Consider the following 18164-nt stretch of genomic DNA (forward strand, 5'->3'; position numbering starts at 1 on the left):
GGGGGTCTGATTTTTTTCAGTTCTTTATATATTCTAGATAGTAGTCCTTTGTCTGAGGTACAGCTACTAAAACTTTTTTTCCCACATTGTAGGTTGTCTCTTAGCTCTGTTGGTGGTTTCTCTTGCAGTGCAGAAGTTTTTTAATAAGATGAGATCCCAGTTGTTGATTCTTTGTACTAGTTCCCATGCTACTCAGATTTTGTTCATAAAGCCTTTTCCTATGCCAATGTCTTAAAGAGTTCTACCTAACTTATCTTCCAACAAGTTTAGTGTTTCTGTCTTAATATTTAGATCTTTAATCCACTTTGATCTTAGTTTAGTGCATGGTGATAGGTATGGGTCTAGTTTTAATCTTTGGCAGGTTGAAATCCAGTTTTTCCAACACCATTTATTAAAGAGGCTATCTTTCCTCCAGTGAGGATAGCTGGCTCCTTTGTCAAAGATGAGGTGGCTGAGTATGTCTGCAGTTGTTTCTACATCTTCTAATCTATTCCACTGATCCTCAGGTCTGTTCCTTTGCCAGTACTGTGCTGTTTTTATCACAGGAGCTTTGTAGTATAGTTTCAAGTTGGAGATTGTGATACCTCCTGCTGTGTCTCTGTTGCTTGGAATTTCTTTTGCTATTCTAGGTCTCTTCTGGTTCCAAATGAAGTTTTGAATTGTTTTCTCTAGTTCTGTGAAGTATATTGTTGAAATTTCAATCGGCATTGCATTAAATCTATATAATAGTTTTGGAAGTATGGCCATTTTCACTGTATCGGTTCTTCCTTCCCATGAGCAAGGGATGTCTTTCCATTTTCTTATATCCTCTTTGATTTCTTTTTTCAGAGCGCTGTGGTTTTCAGGGTAGAGGTCTTTTGCTTCCTTTGTTAGATTGATTCCTAGATATTTCATTTTTTGGATGCTATTGTAAAAGGAATTGTTTCTCTAATTTCTCTCTCATTGAGTCTGTTATTTGTATATAAGAAGGCTATTGTTTTTTGAGTGTTTACTTTGTATCCAGCTACTCTCCGAATCTGTCAATTAAGTGTGGAAGTCTTTTGTCAGAATTTTTTTGGGTCTTCTATGTAAAGTATCATATCGTCAGTGAATAATAACAGTTTCACTTCTTCCTTTCCTATCTTTATTCCTTTTATTTCTTTCTCTTGTCTAGTTGCTATGGCTAATGTTTCCAGAAATGTATTGAACAGGAGTGGTGAAAGCAGGCATCCTTGTCTTGTTCCTGATTTTAGTGTGAAAGTTTTCAGTTTTTGACCATTTAGTATGATGTTGGCTGTTGGTTTTTCATAGATAGCTTTAATCAGGTTGAGATAAAGACCTTTTATTCCAAATTTCTGTAGGGTTTTTATCATGAATGGGTGTTGGATTATGTTGAATGCTTTTCCTGCATCTATTGAGATGATCATATAGTTTTTGTCCTTGGCTCTGTTAATATAGTGTATTACATTTATTGATTTACGTATGTTGAACCATCCTTGCATCCCTGGGATAAATCTGACTTGGTCAGGGTGTATGATCTTGATGACCTTCTGTATTCTGTTTGCCAGTATCTTGTTGAGGATTTTTGCATCTCTGTTCTTTAGGGAGATTGGCCTGTAGTTCTCTTTGGGTTGGGTCTTTCCCTGGTTTTGGAATCAAAGTAACACTTGCTTCCTGGAATGAATTTAGAAGCTTTGCTTCCCTTTCAATTTCCTTGATGAGTTTAAATAGTAATGGTGATAGTTCTTCTTTGAATGTCTTATAGAATTCAGCAGTGAAGCCATCAGGACCTGGGCTTTTCTTTGTTGGTAAAATTTTTATTATGTTTTAAATTTAACTTGTTATAATAGGGGTGTTTAGAATTTCTGTATCTCTTCATTTATTTTTTTTATTTTTTATTTATTTTGGTATTGAGGATCGAACTCGGGTCCTTGTGCTTGCAAGGCAGGCAGTGGAACCACTGAGCTAAATCCCTGGCCCGATATATCATCTTCATTTAACTTTGGCAATTCGTATGTATCTAGGAATCTGTCCATTTCTTCTGTGTTTTCCATTTTATTAGAGTACAAGTTCTCAAAGTAGCTATTGATGATCCTCTGGATTTCTGCTGGGTCTGTTGTGACTTCACCTTTTTTGTTCTTAATTGCATGGATTTGAGCCTTTTCTTTCCTTTTTTTGATAAAGTTGGCTAAAGGTTTATCGATTTTATTTATTCTTTAAAAAAACCAACTCTTTGATTCATTAATTTTTTTGTATTGTTCTCTTAGTCTCCATTGTATTGATTTCTGCTCGGATCTTTATAATTTCCTTTCTTGTACGAGCTTTAGGTTTGTTATGTTCTTCTTTTTCTAGGAGCTTGAAGTTCTGCATTAGGTTATTTATCTGAGTTTTCTGTTTTCCTAATATGGGCCGTCAGTGCTATGAATTTCCCACGTAGAACTGCTTTCATTGTGTCCCATAGATTCCTGTATGTTGTACTGGGATTATCATTTACTTGTAGAAACTGTCTAATTTCTTCTTTAATTTCCTCTGTCACCCATTGGCTGTTCAGGAGGGTGTTATTCAATTTCCATGTGTTTCTGCGACTTTTGCAGTTTCTTATGTTATCGACCTCCAATTTTATTGCACTATGGTCTGATAATATACAGGGGATGACTTCATTTCTTTTACATTTACTTAGATATGTCCTATGAGCTAGCATGTGGTCTATTTTGGAGAATGACCTGTGTGCAGTTGAAAAGAATGTGTATTCCAATTTTGTGGGGTGGAACACTCTGTAAACATCTATTAAGTCCATTTGTTCAATAGCTTGGTTCAGTTCTAGAATTTCATTGTTCGTTTTTTTTCTAGATGATCTATTTGTGATAGAGGGGTGTTGAGGTCCCCCATACAATTGTATTAGTGCTTATTTGATTTTTCATGTCCTTTAATATTTGTTTTGTATAGTTGGGGCATTTGTATTTGTTGCATATGTATTTAGGATTGTCATCTCTTCCTCTTGGATTGTTCCCTTCACAAGGATGTAGTGACCATCTTTGTCTCTCTTAATTAGTTTTGGTTTGAAATCTACTTTGTCTGCCAATAAGATTGCTACCCCTGCTTTTTTCTGGGTTCCTGTCGCGTGGAGAACTGTTTTCCATCCTTTCGCTTTCAGTGTATGAATTCCCTTTTGAGTTAGGTGTGTTTCTTGTATACAGCATATTGCTGGGTTTTGCTTCTTAATCCATTCTGTCAGTCTATTTCTTTTGATTGGTGAATTGAGGCAATTAACATTAGTAGTTATAATTGATAGATACTGACTCATCCTTGTCATGATGTTTTACTGTTGTTGGCTCTTTTATTTCTTATTTTTCCCCCTTTCCCTTTAGTGTCTTACCTTGCCTGGTGGCTTCCCTCTGTTGGGCCTCATGGAATTGTGACCTTCATTGTCTTTTTCTAGGATATTGCTTAAAAGTGTTTGGAGTGCTAGTTTGGTGTTCATGAAATTTCTCAGGTGTTCTTTGTGGTGGAAGTATCTAATTTCCCCCTCGATTTTGAAAGATAATTTTTCAGGATACAACAGTCTAGCTTGGAAGTTATTTTCTTTTAGGGCTTGAAATAACTTCACTCCAAGCTCTCCTTGATTTGAGGGTTTGTGTTGAGAAGTGTGCCGTGATTCTGATGGGCTTTCCTTTGTAGGTGATTTGTTTCTTTTCTCTAATTGCCTGTAGAATTTTGTTCTTCTCTTGGATTTCTGGGATCTTGACTATTATATGTCTAGGTGTAGATTTTTTTTGATCATGGCTAGTTGGAGTTCTATATGCCTCACTTATCTGCATGTCCAATTCTCTCCCTCTGGGAAGTTTTCTACTATTACTTTTGTGAACAGTTATTTTATGTCAATTGTCCTTTCTCCTGTTTTTTCATGGACTCCTATCAGTCTTATGTTATTCTTCTTTGCATCATTTAGCAGCTGTTGGATTGATTTCTCATGGTCCCTTACTATTTTGAAGAGATCTCTGTTTTCATGGTCCTTCACCGCAATCCTGTCTTCTATATCTGATACTCTATCTTCAGATTCTCTTAATCTGTTCTGCATACTTTCAATGGAGTTTTTAATCTCCTGAATATCTCTTTGAATCTGTTTCATGGATTCCATTCCTTACTTATGTTGGGCGATCATGGTTTCCATTTCTTTCTTATGCTGGGCATTCATGACTTCCAGCATGTTTCTGATTTCATCTATTTTCTTATCTGTTTCTGTTCTGGAGCCTCTAATCATGTCTTTCACTCTGCTCACCCTCTCTGTAGTTATGTGGGAGATTATTTCTGCTTTGAATTTTTCTAGAGCCTCATGCATCTATTTTGTTACTTAAAAATATGGAATGCTTCACAAATTTGCGTGTCATCCTTGCAAAGGGGCCATGCTAATCTTGTCTGTATCGTTCCAGTTTTAGTATATGTGCTGCCAAAGTGAGCACAAATGCTACCTTCTTAAGAAGGGCTAGCTTTTGACAAAAGAAGAACAGGTTTAAATTGCGGTGACCTGCTAATATGTTTAGTACAGTCACAGGGTTCTATCTGTCTCTGTCTCTCTTTCTCTCTTGCTGTCACCCTGTTTCTGTCTCTCATACTCAGAAGTGAACCCAGGGCCTTTGCTCTGAGCTATATCACCAGCTCTTTTGTCTGTTTGCTTGTTTGTTTGTTTTTTGTTGTTGTTTTGATACAAGTTCTCGCTATGCAGTTCAGTCTGGGCTTTAAGTCATTATGTAGGCCAGGCTGGCCTCAAACTTTCAGTCATCCTCCTGTCTCAGCCTCCCGAGTGCTGGAATCACAGGTGTGTGCCACCACACCTGGCCCTAGCTCGTTTTTATTTTGAGACAGGGTCTTGCCAACTTGTCCAGGCTGGATTAAAACTTGTGATCTTTCCACCTTGGCCTCTCAGAGTGCTAGGTTTACAGGTGTGTGCCACCACACCTGATTTAAATATCTATATCTGTATATTGTTAAACATTATAGGGTTGCAGTTCAGGTCATTACTAAGTTACAGAGATTTGTATTTAAAAAGTAGGCTGGGTTTATAGATATTTTTAGTGATTTGCTTTGAGCATTTTAGTCACCAGGTGCCAGGTGATACCTGAAGTTTAAAATTCCCTATTTTCTCTATTCCACCCTCATCCTTTCTTTTGTTTTTTTTTTGGTACCAGGGATCTAACTCGGGACCTTGGAGTTTGTGAGGCAGGCACAGCACCACTGAGCTAAATCCCCACCCCGATCCCTTCTTTTATCTTGTAGAATAGGTTTGGACAGGAACAGATTCCTAAGGCATGCCTCTGGCCGTTGAAGTAAATTTTATTTTATAAATTTCATCTCAGTGGTTGGGCAGAGGTTGTTGCACGCTCAGGTGGCCGCAGGGTGGGGAGTGCCCTGTCCTCTGAGGGACCCAGTGGCTGCCTCTGGGGAAAGATTGCTCAGTATTCGAAGTGGTCATCTGAGACTGGGATTTCAGCTTAATCCCATATATTCAAGATGCCACCAGCAGTAGCCAGGAAGGTATAAGTTGTTTTTTTAGGAGCATTTTTTAGAAGTATTTTACAAATTGAAAAGTTCTTAAAAACAAAAAATATCACAGTACCCATGGCCTACCCCCCACCCTTGTTGTAAACATTACATATTCCTTGAAGAAAAATTGGAAGAAAAAAGATTAAAATAAAATAATCTATAATCTCATTACCTAGATTTAATCACTGATATTATACTCTTTTTTTTTTACTAAATATTTTCCCCTACTGATATTGAAGTATAGGCATTCACATGTTACCAGACTTCATCAATATTTAATTAATGAATATGTAAGTGCTCAGGGCAATAACTCCCAACTTGTTAGATGTGCCAGGTTCCTGTCTCAGGACTCTGAAGAATGAAGTAGGGGACAGAGGAGGTGAAGAGTAGGGAGAAAGCTCCTGAGAAGCAGAAGGGGTCCTGAAAAGGGGTTGCTGCTGAGGCACTGTGTCTGGGGGGTTATTCAGTAAAATCACATCATTGGCTGCCTTTGCATCAAGCTACAATCAACCTGTAGGACTATAAGTACAGTTGCTTAGCTAACACTGACCTACTACAAATGCAGGGTGTGTGGCAGGGAGTAAAAAGACAAAGGAGGTCGGGGATTTAGCTCAGTGGTTTCCGCAGCCTGCTGCACAAGCACAAGGACCCGAGTTCGGTCCCCATTACCAAAAAAAAAGAGAGAAAGGCATTTCTGGAAGGGGCAGAAGTGAGCGTAGGCGTGTTCTGATCATCTGAATACATGTTTGTTCCATGTTTCGGGCTCACTGGGCCTACGGTGCTGATTACAGCACAGCTTTGAGCTGCTGTTTCCCTTCGGGGTGGCTCACAGGCCTGGCCGTGGTGGTGTCTCCATCTCGGGGCCTCGTTTCTCTCAGCCCAGCCCTCAACCACAGGCCTGGTTTGCCGCATCTCTGCTCTGTCTTGGGCTGGTCTCAGCCTAATTTAGCTGTCTGTGAGAGAATCTTTTTGTATCCACACCACAGCTGACTTATTTTTCTATTTTTGTATATTTCACATTTTTCTACTGGTAGCTAATAATTCACAATAGCTAATAAACATTGATAACAATAGCTGATAAACATCAGGCAAGAATTGTATTTAATGTTGAAATGAATGTCATATAAATCTTAGTCTGAATTTTGGATGTTTAGATTCTACTCCAGAGTCTGTAGAATCAGAGTTTAAGAGAAAGGCTTCTTGGTCCAGCTGCCTGGGTTTGAGTCCCAGTTATCTCTAGTTAGTTTAGTTTTCAGTTTTCTTTGTCCTTAAGAAAATGATCAACTCCTCAATGCCTCAGTTTCCTTATCATCTTGCAGTAGGAAGATGTGAAATCTTAGGGCAAGGCCTGGCATTTAGCAACGTACACATGTCCAGCATTGTAGTGAGGAACACATGAACGGTGCAAACATTTAAACACTTCTGATTATTCCTGAAGGTTGTTGCAGTAGAGCCCCCATTAGCACTAACTCAAGGTACCTATTTCTGTCTCCTAGATGTACCTAGGAGAAAAAGTTCCTTATGTGTATCACACATCATCATTCATTCCTTGTCCTCCTAGCCCTGACTTTCATTACATAATTTATGTACACATTAATAAAAATGTGGGGACAAAGACAAATACATTGACTGGTCCACCCACTCACCTTCAAGAAAACATTCCTTTCTCATGGAGACAGGCAGGAGTGAATGTGGAATTTAAAAGATTAGACCACTATTCAAATAGTAGTCAGTAAAGATGCCTAGAGTAGTTTGAAAATGTCTGGAAAGGTATCTGAGAAGAGTATCCATGTTTTCACAGTTGGCCTCTGGTTTTTAGGCGGTGCATGTGGGTGATAGGAAAGATTTCTCTAGAGCACTGAAGTGTGGAGATGAGCCACCCGGGGTGATACTGCCTAGTGGGTGAACTGGAGGAGAGCCCTCTTCTCCTGTGACTGTCTCCATCTGTTCTCCAGTCGTGTTTCCCTAGCTGGGCAGGTGGGAGGCTCTTTCCCACCGGAGGAAGTAAGCCTTAGGGAGAAGGCCTGTGGTGGCCAGGCCATTGCCTGAGTGAGTGCCTTTGCTTTTGCCCACCATTGCACAGGGGGTGAAGTGCAGTCTCTGGGGCTGGCAGAGCCCTTCTAGGGTGCGGTGGGGTCAGCTAGGGAGTGGCTTCTGAAGCCCACAAGCCCAACGTGGTGGTCCTGGGGCAAAAGCAGTTGTCTCTGCCAGGTGTAAAGCTCATTTAATGAAGAAACTTTGGATGGGAGGCCACCTCCTTTGTGAAGCACGCCCAGACACAACCTTTTTTCCCTGCTGCTGATTCACTCTGTGACTGGCTTTGTTGTATTATAGGAGTGAGAAGTGCTATACGTGTGCGAATCAGGCCTGTGCTTTCCACTGCCATGAGTCAGTGTGGCCTCACAACCTGAGAATATAGTCTCGAAACCTGGGTGAAAATAAGAGACAACTACCTGAAAAGACTATGAATTCTTTGTAAGCCTGTTTCATGAAAAATGGAATAAGGTGAATGTTAGACCAAGTAGTGAAGTATGTTTCGTTTTGTTCCATAGGACACTGACAAAGTCATAGTATCTATCAACCTAATCAAGAAAGACCGATTATACTCAAGGTGAACAGAGTGTTGCATTATACAGTAACCTGCAGTCTGGTACCAGAAAGATGGACAAGGACTCCCAGAGTTTTATTTTTTGTCCTTGTATTGATTTACACTTTCACCTTGAGCAGAATGAAAAATTTCTCTGTGCCTTTCCCCCAATTCCTTCATAAATAGAGGCATTTATGCAGTTTATTGAGGGAATTGATTCCTTAGCAGCTTGAGGACATTTTATTTTAGTTTTCTTTCTTCCGGATTTGGTATAGTAAAAGCCAAGAGCATCTGTCTTATGTCCTTTCCTAGTATCTTGATGTTGAAGATTATATGAATCTGACTCACCCCTACTATTTGTTCTTGTGTAGTGGAAAAGATATCACAAAATCTGGGTCAAACCTTAGCATCGCTTTTCTTTGCTTCCAGAAACCTTGGGCTAGATTAAGAACTCTGAAATTTAGTTTTAAAAAAAATTAGTAAAATAAAGCCAGTGATAAACACAGTGGTAGCTATTATTGTGAGATGATGTGAAGTTCCATGCATAGCATAGTAACTTGGTGCAGGTACTTGATTCATATTTGTTATTGATTAAAGTGATTAGAAAACCAGTACTGTGCCATCTTACTTAACTGTATCATTGTATTTAATGGTTATAATAATAGAGTGATAGGGTATCTGAAGAAGGTGGCTCTAGTTATAGATGAGAAAATTTGTGTTTGACAGAGGTTAAATTACTTTCTCAAACTGAAATTGCTACCCAGTGTTGATGCCAAGATTCAAACCCACATTTGTGTAGATCCCTTGTCCTCCTTCCAACTCCTAAGTCTTGTTTGTCTCTATCATAGCTGCCTCCGTTAGCCAAAATTGTCTACAGAGGGCATTCTTTGGGACAGGAAATAGCATAAAAGGAAATAGGATTCTTTCAGAAACAATTTTAAAGAGGCTTGAGATGCCATGTGTATTCACTGTATTTTGTTGTTTATGTTTTATCTGAGATAGTGGAGGTTCTACTTTTGAGAGTATCTTGTGTTAATTTGAATTTCAAAGTGAACTGATTTCCTTATTTATATGTAGTAGTTATAATTGTAAAAGTTTTCAAATCTAAAGACTTTAAACCAGAATTTTCTAAGGTATTCATAAATGTAGTAGCCTTATCTTACATATAAATAATGTAGAAATAATGTTTGTTTAATTTGTTTTTATCAATTTATATCTTTGTGTTTGGGGGATGTATTTTTAATCAGACTTTCCAGAAATCTGGAAAGACTGACATTTTAAACTGTACAACAGTTCTCTGGTTTCTCTTCAGATTGCATCAATCTTTCATCTTTTAAACTTTACAACAAGTTTAATTTCTTAAAATTAGTATTATATAGATAAGCATTGCAGAAACTTTCCATTCTTTACAGTGTCTAGGATCTAGAGAAGTTAGATCATAGACAACTCTTAGTGTAGCAATGTAGAGTTTCTTTATGTTCATAGGACTTCAGGATGTTCATGTAGGAGAAAGTCAATTAACAGCACATTATGAGAGTTTTATGTTCCATTTTTGCCCAGCCATCAGAATGATTGCCTGTAAGTTCCTTTATGGAACAGAACCCCACACTTCCTTTCCCAGCCACCAGTGCTCTTGGTCACCGGCTGACAGGCAGCTGCGGTGACAGGAGGTTGCGGTCATTGACTGGTGTGTGGCTGGTGGGCAGATACACAAAAGAGCATTTGCGGGCAGAGACTGATGGCACCTATTGTTGTGTCACCTGCTTCCCTAGCACATTCTAACCATCCTCTTTCTGGATCTGTGACAGATCCCTCTGCAACCCTACTGCATTTTGTTCTTTGGCTGTCACATTTTGAACAAGGAGACCTCTAAGCAGGGCAGTTAATTTCTGAATGTTCTCAGCCAGTGACTCTCCCTCCTTTCCGAGACTTTCTGCAGCCTCATCATTTTGTATCCCACAGGAGCAGCTGTCCCCTTGCCCCTCCCTTCTCCCTTTTTCATTCCTTCCTGCAGCCACCTACACGGAGGACCTGGCCTTGCCTGAGGGCAGAGCTGTGTCTCACACCTGGTGGGCCTTGGGCCTGTGTCTCAGCCCTTTTATTACTCTATCTTCTATGGAGTCTACCAGAGAATTCAGTACATGAATGGATCAGTGAACTCAAAACACTTTAAAAGTTGCAGTTATTAGTAATACAGAAATGTGGCATGAACTAGGAATGATACCCTACCGACCCTCTCCCCCAGCTTCCACTCTTAAAATGGAATTTATCTTTCTTATGATATGCATATTTTGTATATATATTATTTTGCATTTTGTCACTTAACTGTTTTGGAAATGCTTTTCATGTCACTGAAGTATATGTAGATTTTCTTTCATTAAAATTTTATAGGATTAAGCTGAGTGTGGTAGCACATAACCTATGATCCCAACACTCAAGAGGCTGAGACAGGAGAATTGCCGCAAGTTCGAGGCCAGCCTTGGCTACATAGTGAGTTCAAGACCAGCCTGAATTACATAGTGAAATCCTGTGTCAAAAAACTAAAAAAAAAAATTTATAAGATTAGCTGGACATGATGATGTCTGGGATTACCAGGAGTTGGAGGCCAACCTGGGATACATAATAAGTTTAAGGCCACCCCGAACTACAAGACCTTCTCAAAAAAAAAAAAAAAGTTCTGTGACTTTAGAGAACTGTAACTCCATCAGGTCTCCTAATGATAGACATTTAAATTGTTTCAAATTTTTGCTACAGTAAACATCCTTTTATGTTAATCGTATATACACAAATATTTCTTTAATATCCTACAAGTGGAATTATTGGTTCAGAAAGTATGTACATTTTAATTTATAATGGATACTGCAAATTGCTCTGTAAAAAGTCTTTGCCATTTTACACATCCACATTACAGTAATTTGAGATTCCACTTTTCTCTGCATGAAGTGTTGCCATTGTTATAAATTATGCCAATATGAAATCATTTTCTTTATCTGCATCCCTGGTTAGAAGGGAGGTTGAATATTTCTCCATATCTTTAATGGTTATTTGTATTCCTTCTACGAATTGTATGTTCATACTATTTGTTTAGGAAAAACTGTCTTTTTTTCTTATTAGTAGGAGTTATTAATCTATTCTTGGTATTTATGTATGGAGCAGATATTTTCTGCTGTGGAAAATTTTGTTTACTTTTATATCAGTAGTTTGTCAAATTTGTTAGCCTTTATATGTTCATTTTCTTTTGAGTTTTAATTTGTTTTGAAAGTCTTCCCACCCAACTATTTTAAAACAATAATTTTTTTTTTTTTGGTACCAGGGATCGAACTTGGGTCCTTACACTTGCACAGCAGGGAGCGAAACCACTGAGCTAAATCCCCAGCCCATTTTTTGGTATTTTTAAAAATAATTTTGTTTAAAAATTTTTCACGTTTCTGATGATGTATAATTTCTTCCAGTAATTCTAGGTAGTATAAATCTAGAGATTTTATTGGAGCTGATGTTTGAGATTGTTAGTTCTAGCCTTACCTTGAACCACTCCCCCATCTTCAGTTTCTTTTTGGCAGAGTGATGAATGGTTTTTGAAAATATAAAGCTTCTTAATGAAGACTATAATTTAGATAGGCCAGTAGCTCCTTTAAGATACGGTTTTAACCATACTTAGTATCTAGCACAGAAGCTGTACATTGATTATGCCCTGATTAAGATGGATTGCTTTAGAAATCAATGTTACTTTGTTTAGTTTCATAGACTAACAAATAATGGTTATAAAAAAATTAAAAATCAACACTGGGAATTTAAATTAATAAAACCAGTACTAAGAAAGGGACAACCCTGGAATCTTTACATCCTCTTAATTTCTACAAAGGAGGAAGAATTCTGTGTAAGCCACGAACAATAGAATCTTGAAATGTAAAAGAAAATCTAAAAATATTTCTTTCGATCATGCAAGAATGAGAGTCTCTGTTGTCAAGAACAACCATAGCTGCAGATGAGCACTACTGTGAGGTGAGCTGTGGCCCAAGAACTACGGGCCTTGCCCTGAGAAAGGGCAAGCTGAGCTGAGAAACTGAGAAACTGAGCTGAGAAACCCCTGGCAGGTACCATGTTAGCATGCTTTTCTCATTGCAGCCCTACATTTTGGGAACTTTTTTAGGTTGAATGCTTCATAGTGTAACTTGGGGTTGTTCTAATGAGACACCCCTTTTAACATAGGTGAGGTGGTAGGGCAGGGGGTGGAAATCAGGGTTAGTGCTTGCCTAGCATGATCACAGCCCTGGGTTTGTGCCTAGTGCCCAAAAACAACTCACAAAAGTGAGGTGGGGACGGAGGGTGAGTGGGTGGCAGGCAGGTTGTGACTGAGGCTCAGAGTTGTTAAGTAGCATCTTCTATGTCTGCTGTCCCACACAAGTGAGTCACAAGACCAGCAGAGAGGAATTGGGCTAACTGGAAAATGAGCATCAGCTGTAGTTCTGTACTAATAGAAGTAAACCATAACAAGGTTTCTATGGGAATATTTGCTGATATTTTTCAATTAAAATGGGAGTGAAGCTGCGGTTGCAGGTTGAGTCACATGGGCAGTGGAAGTGTTGCTTGGGTGAGGCAGGGCAGGGAGCCTGCAAGTGGCCTGAGGCCAGACTTTGAGGGGCCAGGTGGTGCTGTGCAGTCACTTGGATCCATCCTCCCTAGCTCCCAGTGCACCAGTTCTGCAGTATCCACTCCTTTCAAGATCTGGCCTTCATACTGACCCTAGCTACTTTTTCCTGTCACTTTATTTTCCTCCTATAATGCTAAAAATCTTACAGCCATTCATTTCTAATACTTTCCCTGGATTGTACTGCAGAGCTATTTGTAGGCAGTGGTGCAGAAGATCCCCTTCTCCTTCCCATATTTTTTCACCACCACCACCCAGCTACTTCCTCTTTCTTCCCCTTCCTTCTCCCCCTTGTCTTCCACCCTTTTGTAAGATATTTCTTGGTCTTTCAAAATTTATAACTGTCAAAATTCACACCCCCAAAAGTCAGGAAATGAAATTAATCTAATTGTCTATCAAAATGTGACAACTATACATAATGGAATATTCTTCAGCCATTAAAAACACGAGATCTTATTATTTGTGACAGTGTGAGTAAAACTGGAAGTCATCATGAAGTAAGCTAGGTAGGCACAGAAAGACAAACACCACATTATCCCACCCAAGGATGGAATCTCAAAAGGTTGTTCTGATGTCAGGTGCAGTGGCACATGCCTGCAATTTTAGCTGTTTGGAAGGCTGAGGCAGGAGGACTACAAGCTAAAGCCCAACTTGAGCAAGCTAGTGATATCCTGTCTCTAAATCAAATTTTTTTAAAGTGCTGGGGCTATAGCTCAGTGGTAGAGTACTTGCCTAGCCTGCAGTAGGCCTTGAGTTCAGCCCCGCCCCTACCCAGTGTTGAGAGGAGAAGGTTATTACAGAGGCTAGGGAGCAGAGTGGGAGGCTGAGCTCGCTCAACAGGTACTGTTGCAGTCTGACAGGATCAAGAAGTTCTGTGCACTGTTGCACAAGAGAGTGCCTGTATATACTGTTTCAAAAATCCTAGAAGGATTTTGACTGTTTCCACAAGGAAAGGATAAATATTTGAGAGGAAATATATGCTTATCCTGTTTTGAACATTATACAATGTGTACATATATTGAAACATCACATGGTACCCAATAAATAAGTATACTTTTTACATGCTATTTAAAATATTATAACACTAAAATATATTTTAGACTGGGGGGTAGCCAAGTGGTAGACTGAGTTTAGCATGTACAAGGCTCTGAGTTCAATCTCCAACACAAAAATAAATAAAATTCACATTTGATCCCTATTGATAAATGCAGAAGTCTCCTCCCTGTTCTAAATTCTGATGAAACCTCTGAGTAAAACATTGTGGTTTTCCTCCCTTACTCTTTGTTATCCCTAATCTGCACAAGGTAAATCCCATCTATTTTGTGTCTGTACCACAGTGAGGCTAAGGTTTACCTTTTATTTGCTGTTAACTCATTTTTTAAAAGTTAGAGTTTTGTTTTCCAAGTGTGAAATTATGATACTGAATATGCTTTGGCAAACTGCATACCCTACTCTTGACAGCTTTGGGATCCTACCCTTCTCATCTAAGTTTGAATAATCTCAAGGGCAGCTCTGAGCGTGAGAGGCAGTATGGATGTGCTGCATGGGTATGCGTGGGGACAGCTGCAGACGTGAGGGGCTCTCCTAGGGCTGTCACTGTTGTTCTGACCCTGTTTTCTGTGTGGTGAGCAGACCGAGGCTTCTCTGTAGAGGAGATTCAGATACTGACGAGTGCATCTGAACTTCTTACCAGATGTTGGCAGCGTTAGGCCATCTTCAAGGAAGTGTTTAAGGGCTGTTAGACTTACAGCAGCTGATTGGTTTATCCATCTAGTGTTTTTAGAACAGAATTACATATCACATTAGGATGTTTCCGAGTACCCCCACGAACTCCTATCTAGCAGTGTTGTGGGACCTTCCCCTTGGCACGTAAGATTTGCTGGCCTGTATTGTGAACATAGTGATCACTTTACTTGTTTGGAGTTATAGTTCAGAGTTTCTGTTCAGGAAGGCCCTTTTGTCTGATATTTCAAATAAACAGGACTGCTGAAGGCGCTTGGTCTACTGCTTGTTCTCAGTTTTTTACTTCATTTATTTATTCCTGTTCGTAAGTGGAGATCTCATAAATTGAAGATTTTTTGTTTTTTTCCTGCATTATTAGATTAGGAGGTCTACTATCTGACAGAAAAGAGTAGGTTTTAGAATCACATTTAAGGTTTCACTTATGCTATGAGATTTTGGACTAATTTTTTAATTAAAATTTTTTTATTACATATTTGTCATACATATTGATCACATTCGTCATAGGGAATTTGTACCTGTACATAATATATCTTTATTTTTCTTTTTTCCCATTTCTCTCCCCTTTCCTCCCTTCAGCCCTTCTTCCCTTTCCCATTTACATTTGTTTCCATTTTTTTCTTCCATTCTGTTTTTTCCCTCCCCACTTCCCCTTCCCATTTGAACACTTTCTTCCTACTTCCCAGTATCTAGCCTCCATTATGTTCCTTACCTACCCATTGGACCAATTTCTTTCTTTCTTTTTCTTTTTGAGACTGGGTCTCACTGGCCTTGAACTTCTAGGTTCATGTGTTCTTCCTGCCTCAGCCTGCCAGTGGTTGGACTTACAGGTGTGGTACGTACCACTGTGCCTGGCTCTTGGCCTAGTTTCTTCATGTCTCCAAACTCTGGCTTTCACAGCTCTAAATTAAAATTGTTGTAAGATCCAAATGACAATTTATATATTAAGTTTGCATAAAGAAATATTTGATAGTGGTATCTGAAGGATACCTGAAGGATATGTCTAGCCTATAAAAATGAGCTTTGTTTTCTAAGTCACCTTTGTAGCACATGTATCTAGAAAAGTTAAGCAATTTGGGCTGGGTGTTTTTATTGCAGGGGAATTCTGCCTGGGGTGTTAGAAGGGAGAGAATGTAGAGTTAGTTCAGATGTAAAATCCAACATCCTATTGGTTTGTCTCATAAGAAAAAAGGAATCAAAACTCTGTTTTTAAGTGACTTATTATAAAGAGCTTTAAGATTAAAAGGAAAATAGTTTAGTTTCTTTTTAGTAATAGCTGTGTGTGTGCTGTAGGAAGCAGTAGAGGAGTCTGGCTTTGCTAATGTTTGCTTAAAAGGGGGCGTTGACTAGTTTTCAGCTAGCAAGTAGGAGTGTCTCATCAGTGTTTTCTTTTGTACAGAGAAAGTTTGCAGGACTCTGACACAGAATGTGTACAGAGAGAGTTTTGGGAGCTGTTGCACAGATTTCCTGCAGGTCATGAAAAATGATCAAGACTGGAACGCAAGGCTGGTGGGACGAATGTGCTGCATGGGTTAGTAGTAAGGTTTCCCTGTCTCGCCAAGTTTGTGTTTTCGGAGCTGGGAAAGGATAGTCTTGCTACCTGCTTTGGCTCGTGTGGTGGGAGTGGCACGGGGCATGGGGCACCACTCGGAGATCGGGCTGGAGGCCTGGTAACTTCTAAAGCTCTGTGGAAGGACTTTTCTGCCTGTTGTGCGTGGGATGCTTTATATTAACGCGGTATTTACTATGTGTGTGACACTAAGGGCGTTTTGACTGGATTCTCCTGAAAACCAGTCAGTGTAGGTTGTTATAATGAATGCTCTTTCTGCACTTTTAAATTTTTTCCTTAAATTCTATTATTATTTGCATTCAGAGTTACATATTTTCAGTTATGTTGTACCTTCTAAGGTAAACATAAGTGTATATTTTCATTGAAAACTACAAATGAAGTAATATTCAAACAGACAAAGATTATAATATATCAGAATAGTAAGTGAAGTCTGTAAAACTGAGAGTTGGTTACGATCACAGGGATGACATTCCCCCTTTTTTGTTGTCGTAGCAACATTGCCCTAAATACAAATCTCAGTGTTAGAGATCACTGACTGAAATGAAATAATCACTATGAGACTTGAAATTGGAAAATTAGATGGTGTGATGTGGAATACTCCCTTTCAAAATAATGTGTATGGAAAGTGGTAAAATCACAATCTTCCCAGACTTAAATTATTCTGATTGTAAATTGCCCCCTTGAAGGTTGATACACTGACAGTTCACATTAATTCTTTTCTCATTATTGTGGTGCTGCAGAAACATTCTAATGTTAAAGAGCTTCCCTGGGACTCTTCTGGGTTTATCTTGGCTTGAAAGAAAAGGCTTAGGTTATTACTGTTAGAAACCAGTGTCATCAGAATTTCCTAGGGCCGGGGATGTGGCTCAGTGGCACCCTGCCTGCCTCACAAGTGCAAGGTCCTGAGTTCGATCCCTAGTACAAAAAAAAAAAAAGAAAAAGAAAAAAGAAAGAAACCAGTGTCTGAATTTCCTAATGCTGAGTGATAGGTGTTAGTTAGCTTCACGCTTTGTACTTTATTTGTGTACTTGAGCTGTACATCATAATTCCCAGATACTACCTCAGTAATAGCTACCAGATATTTAGCATCATTTCTGTTTCAGCAGTGCTTTGGAGGTCTAGCAACAACAACCATAACACAAACTCAGTGAGCAAAAGAACCTGTTAATAGTTACATTATCTAAGTTCATCTTTCCTCTGTTCTCGGAGCCAAATTATTTAAATTAGCTTTCTTTTTTTTTGGTACCGGGGATTGAACTCGGGTTCTTGCGCTTGTGCAGCAGGAGGTGGAACCACTGATCTAAATCCCTGGCTCTAAATTAGCTTTCTTGATAAGCTTCTTGGGTAAGAAATTAGGCAACTGGTCTTTAGAACCTATGTTCTACTTTTTCATATTTCTTAAGATTTATGCCTGGTTTTTATTAATTGAGAAAATAAGAAATCTATTTTGTTAATCTCTAAGAGGACAGAGTTATTATATAATACATATAATACATTAAGTTTGATGAGATAGAGTAGTTTTGTAAGAGTTCATATTAGTACACAAAGATTAAATACATTAAACTTTGGAGGATAGTTATGGGAGTACCTTAATCCTGTATTTTGTAACTTAATAGAGAAGTTGTCTATTCTTGAGTTACAAAAATGTCTAATAAAATATTTTAATGCTTTTTCTCTATTGAGGATTTAATGTTAGCATCCTAGGTTGTTAATTGGATGGGAATAATGTGAATATTACTATTAGTACTTTTTTTGTTCTGTTTTCTTTTTGCTGGGAATTTAGACAAGCACCGCTGAAATGATGAAATGAGTGCTAGACTCTGGTGCATGGGGCTTTCCTTGTTGGTAATCCCTTGTCCAACTTCACTCTATGCAGTAGAGCGGATTCCCTAGCTTGCTGCCTGTGATTCAAGTGTGTTCAGCGCTATCATTTGAAAGATGCCAGTATCTTGGGGTAGTGGAAGCAACTCGGTTGTCACCATGGCTCTTTCAGTGTTAAATTACTGAACTGGTATTGCTTTTTGGTGGAGAAATCTGCAGGTGGCTGTCTTGCTACCTGTCTTTCCCTCTGAGCCTCACCTGAGTGCCTGAGTCCTCTC

At 38.9% G+C, this 18164-nt stretch overlaps 1 protein-coding gene and 1 non-coding gene across 32 annotated transcripts in view; one reads left to right on the top strand and one right to left on the bottom strand.

Annotated features, from left to right (window-relative positions):
- Dst (dystonin) overlaps nt 1–18164 on the top strand; it is a 456427-nt gene that overhangs the window by 175313 nt on the left and 262950 nt on the right. The window contains exon 1 of one of the 31 annotated variants that reach the window (XM_087204904.1): nt 15886–16026. The exons of 29 other annotated variants lie outside the window; for them this stretch is intronic. In XM_087204904.1, the coding sequence (XP_087061030.1) occupies nt 15972–16026 (55 nt within the window). In that variant the 5' untranslated portion in view covers nt 15886–15971. Of the gene's footprint in view, nt 1–15885; nt 16027–18164 lie in introns of those variants that run through there. One more of the 31 variants, XM_087204920.1, reaches the window with a different exon arrangement.
- On the bottom strand, nt 4333–4439 carry LOC147829493 (U6 spliceosomal RNA). Its single transcript, XR_015449045.1, has one exon. It is a non-coding gene; the product is annotated as a U6 spliceosomal RNA (small nuclear RNA).

This window comes from Heterocephalus glaber, unplaced genomic scaffold (genome assembly GCF_053883595.1).
Source record: "Heterocephalus glaber isolate CG9 unplaced genomic scaffold, H.glaber_assembly_v1.0 deba00000594, whole genome shotgun sequence".
NCBI lineage: Eukaryota > Metazoa > Chordata > Mammalia > Rodentia > Bathyergidae > Heterocephalus > Heterocephalus glaber.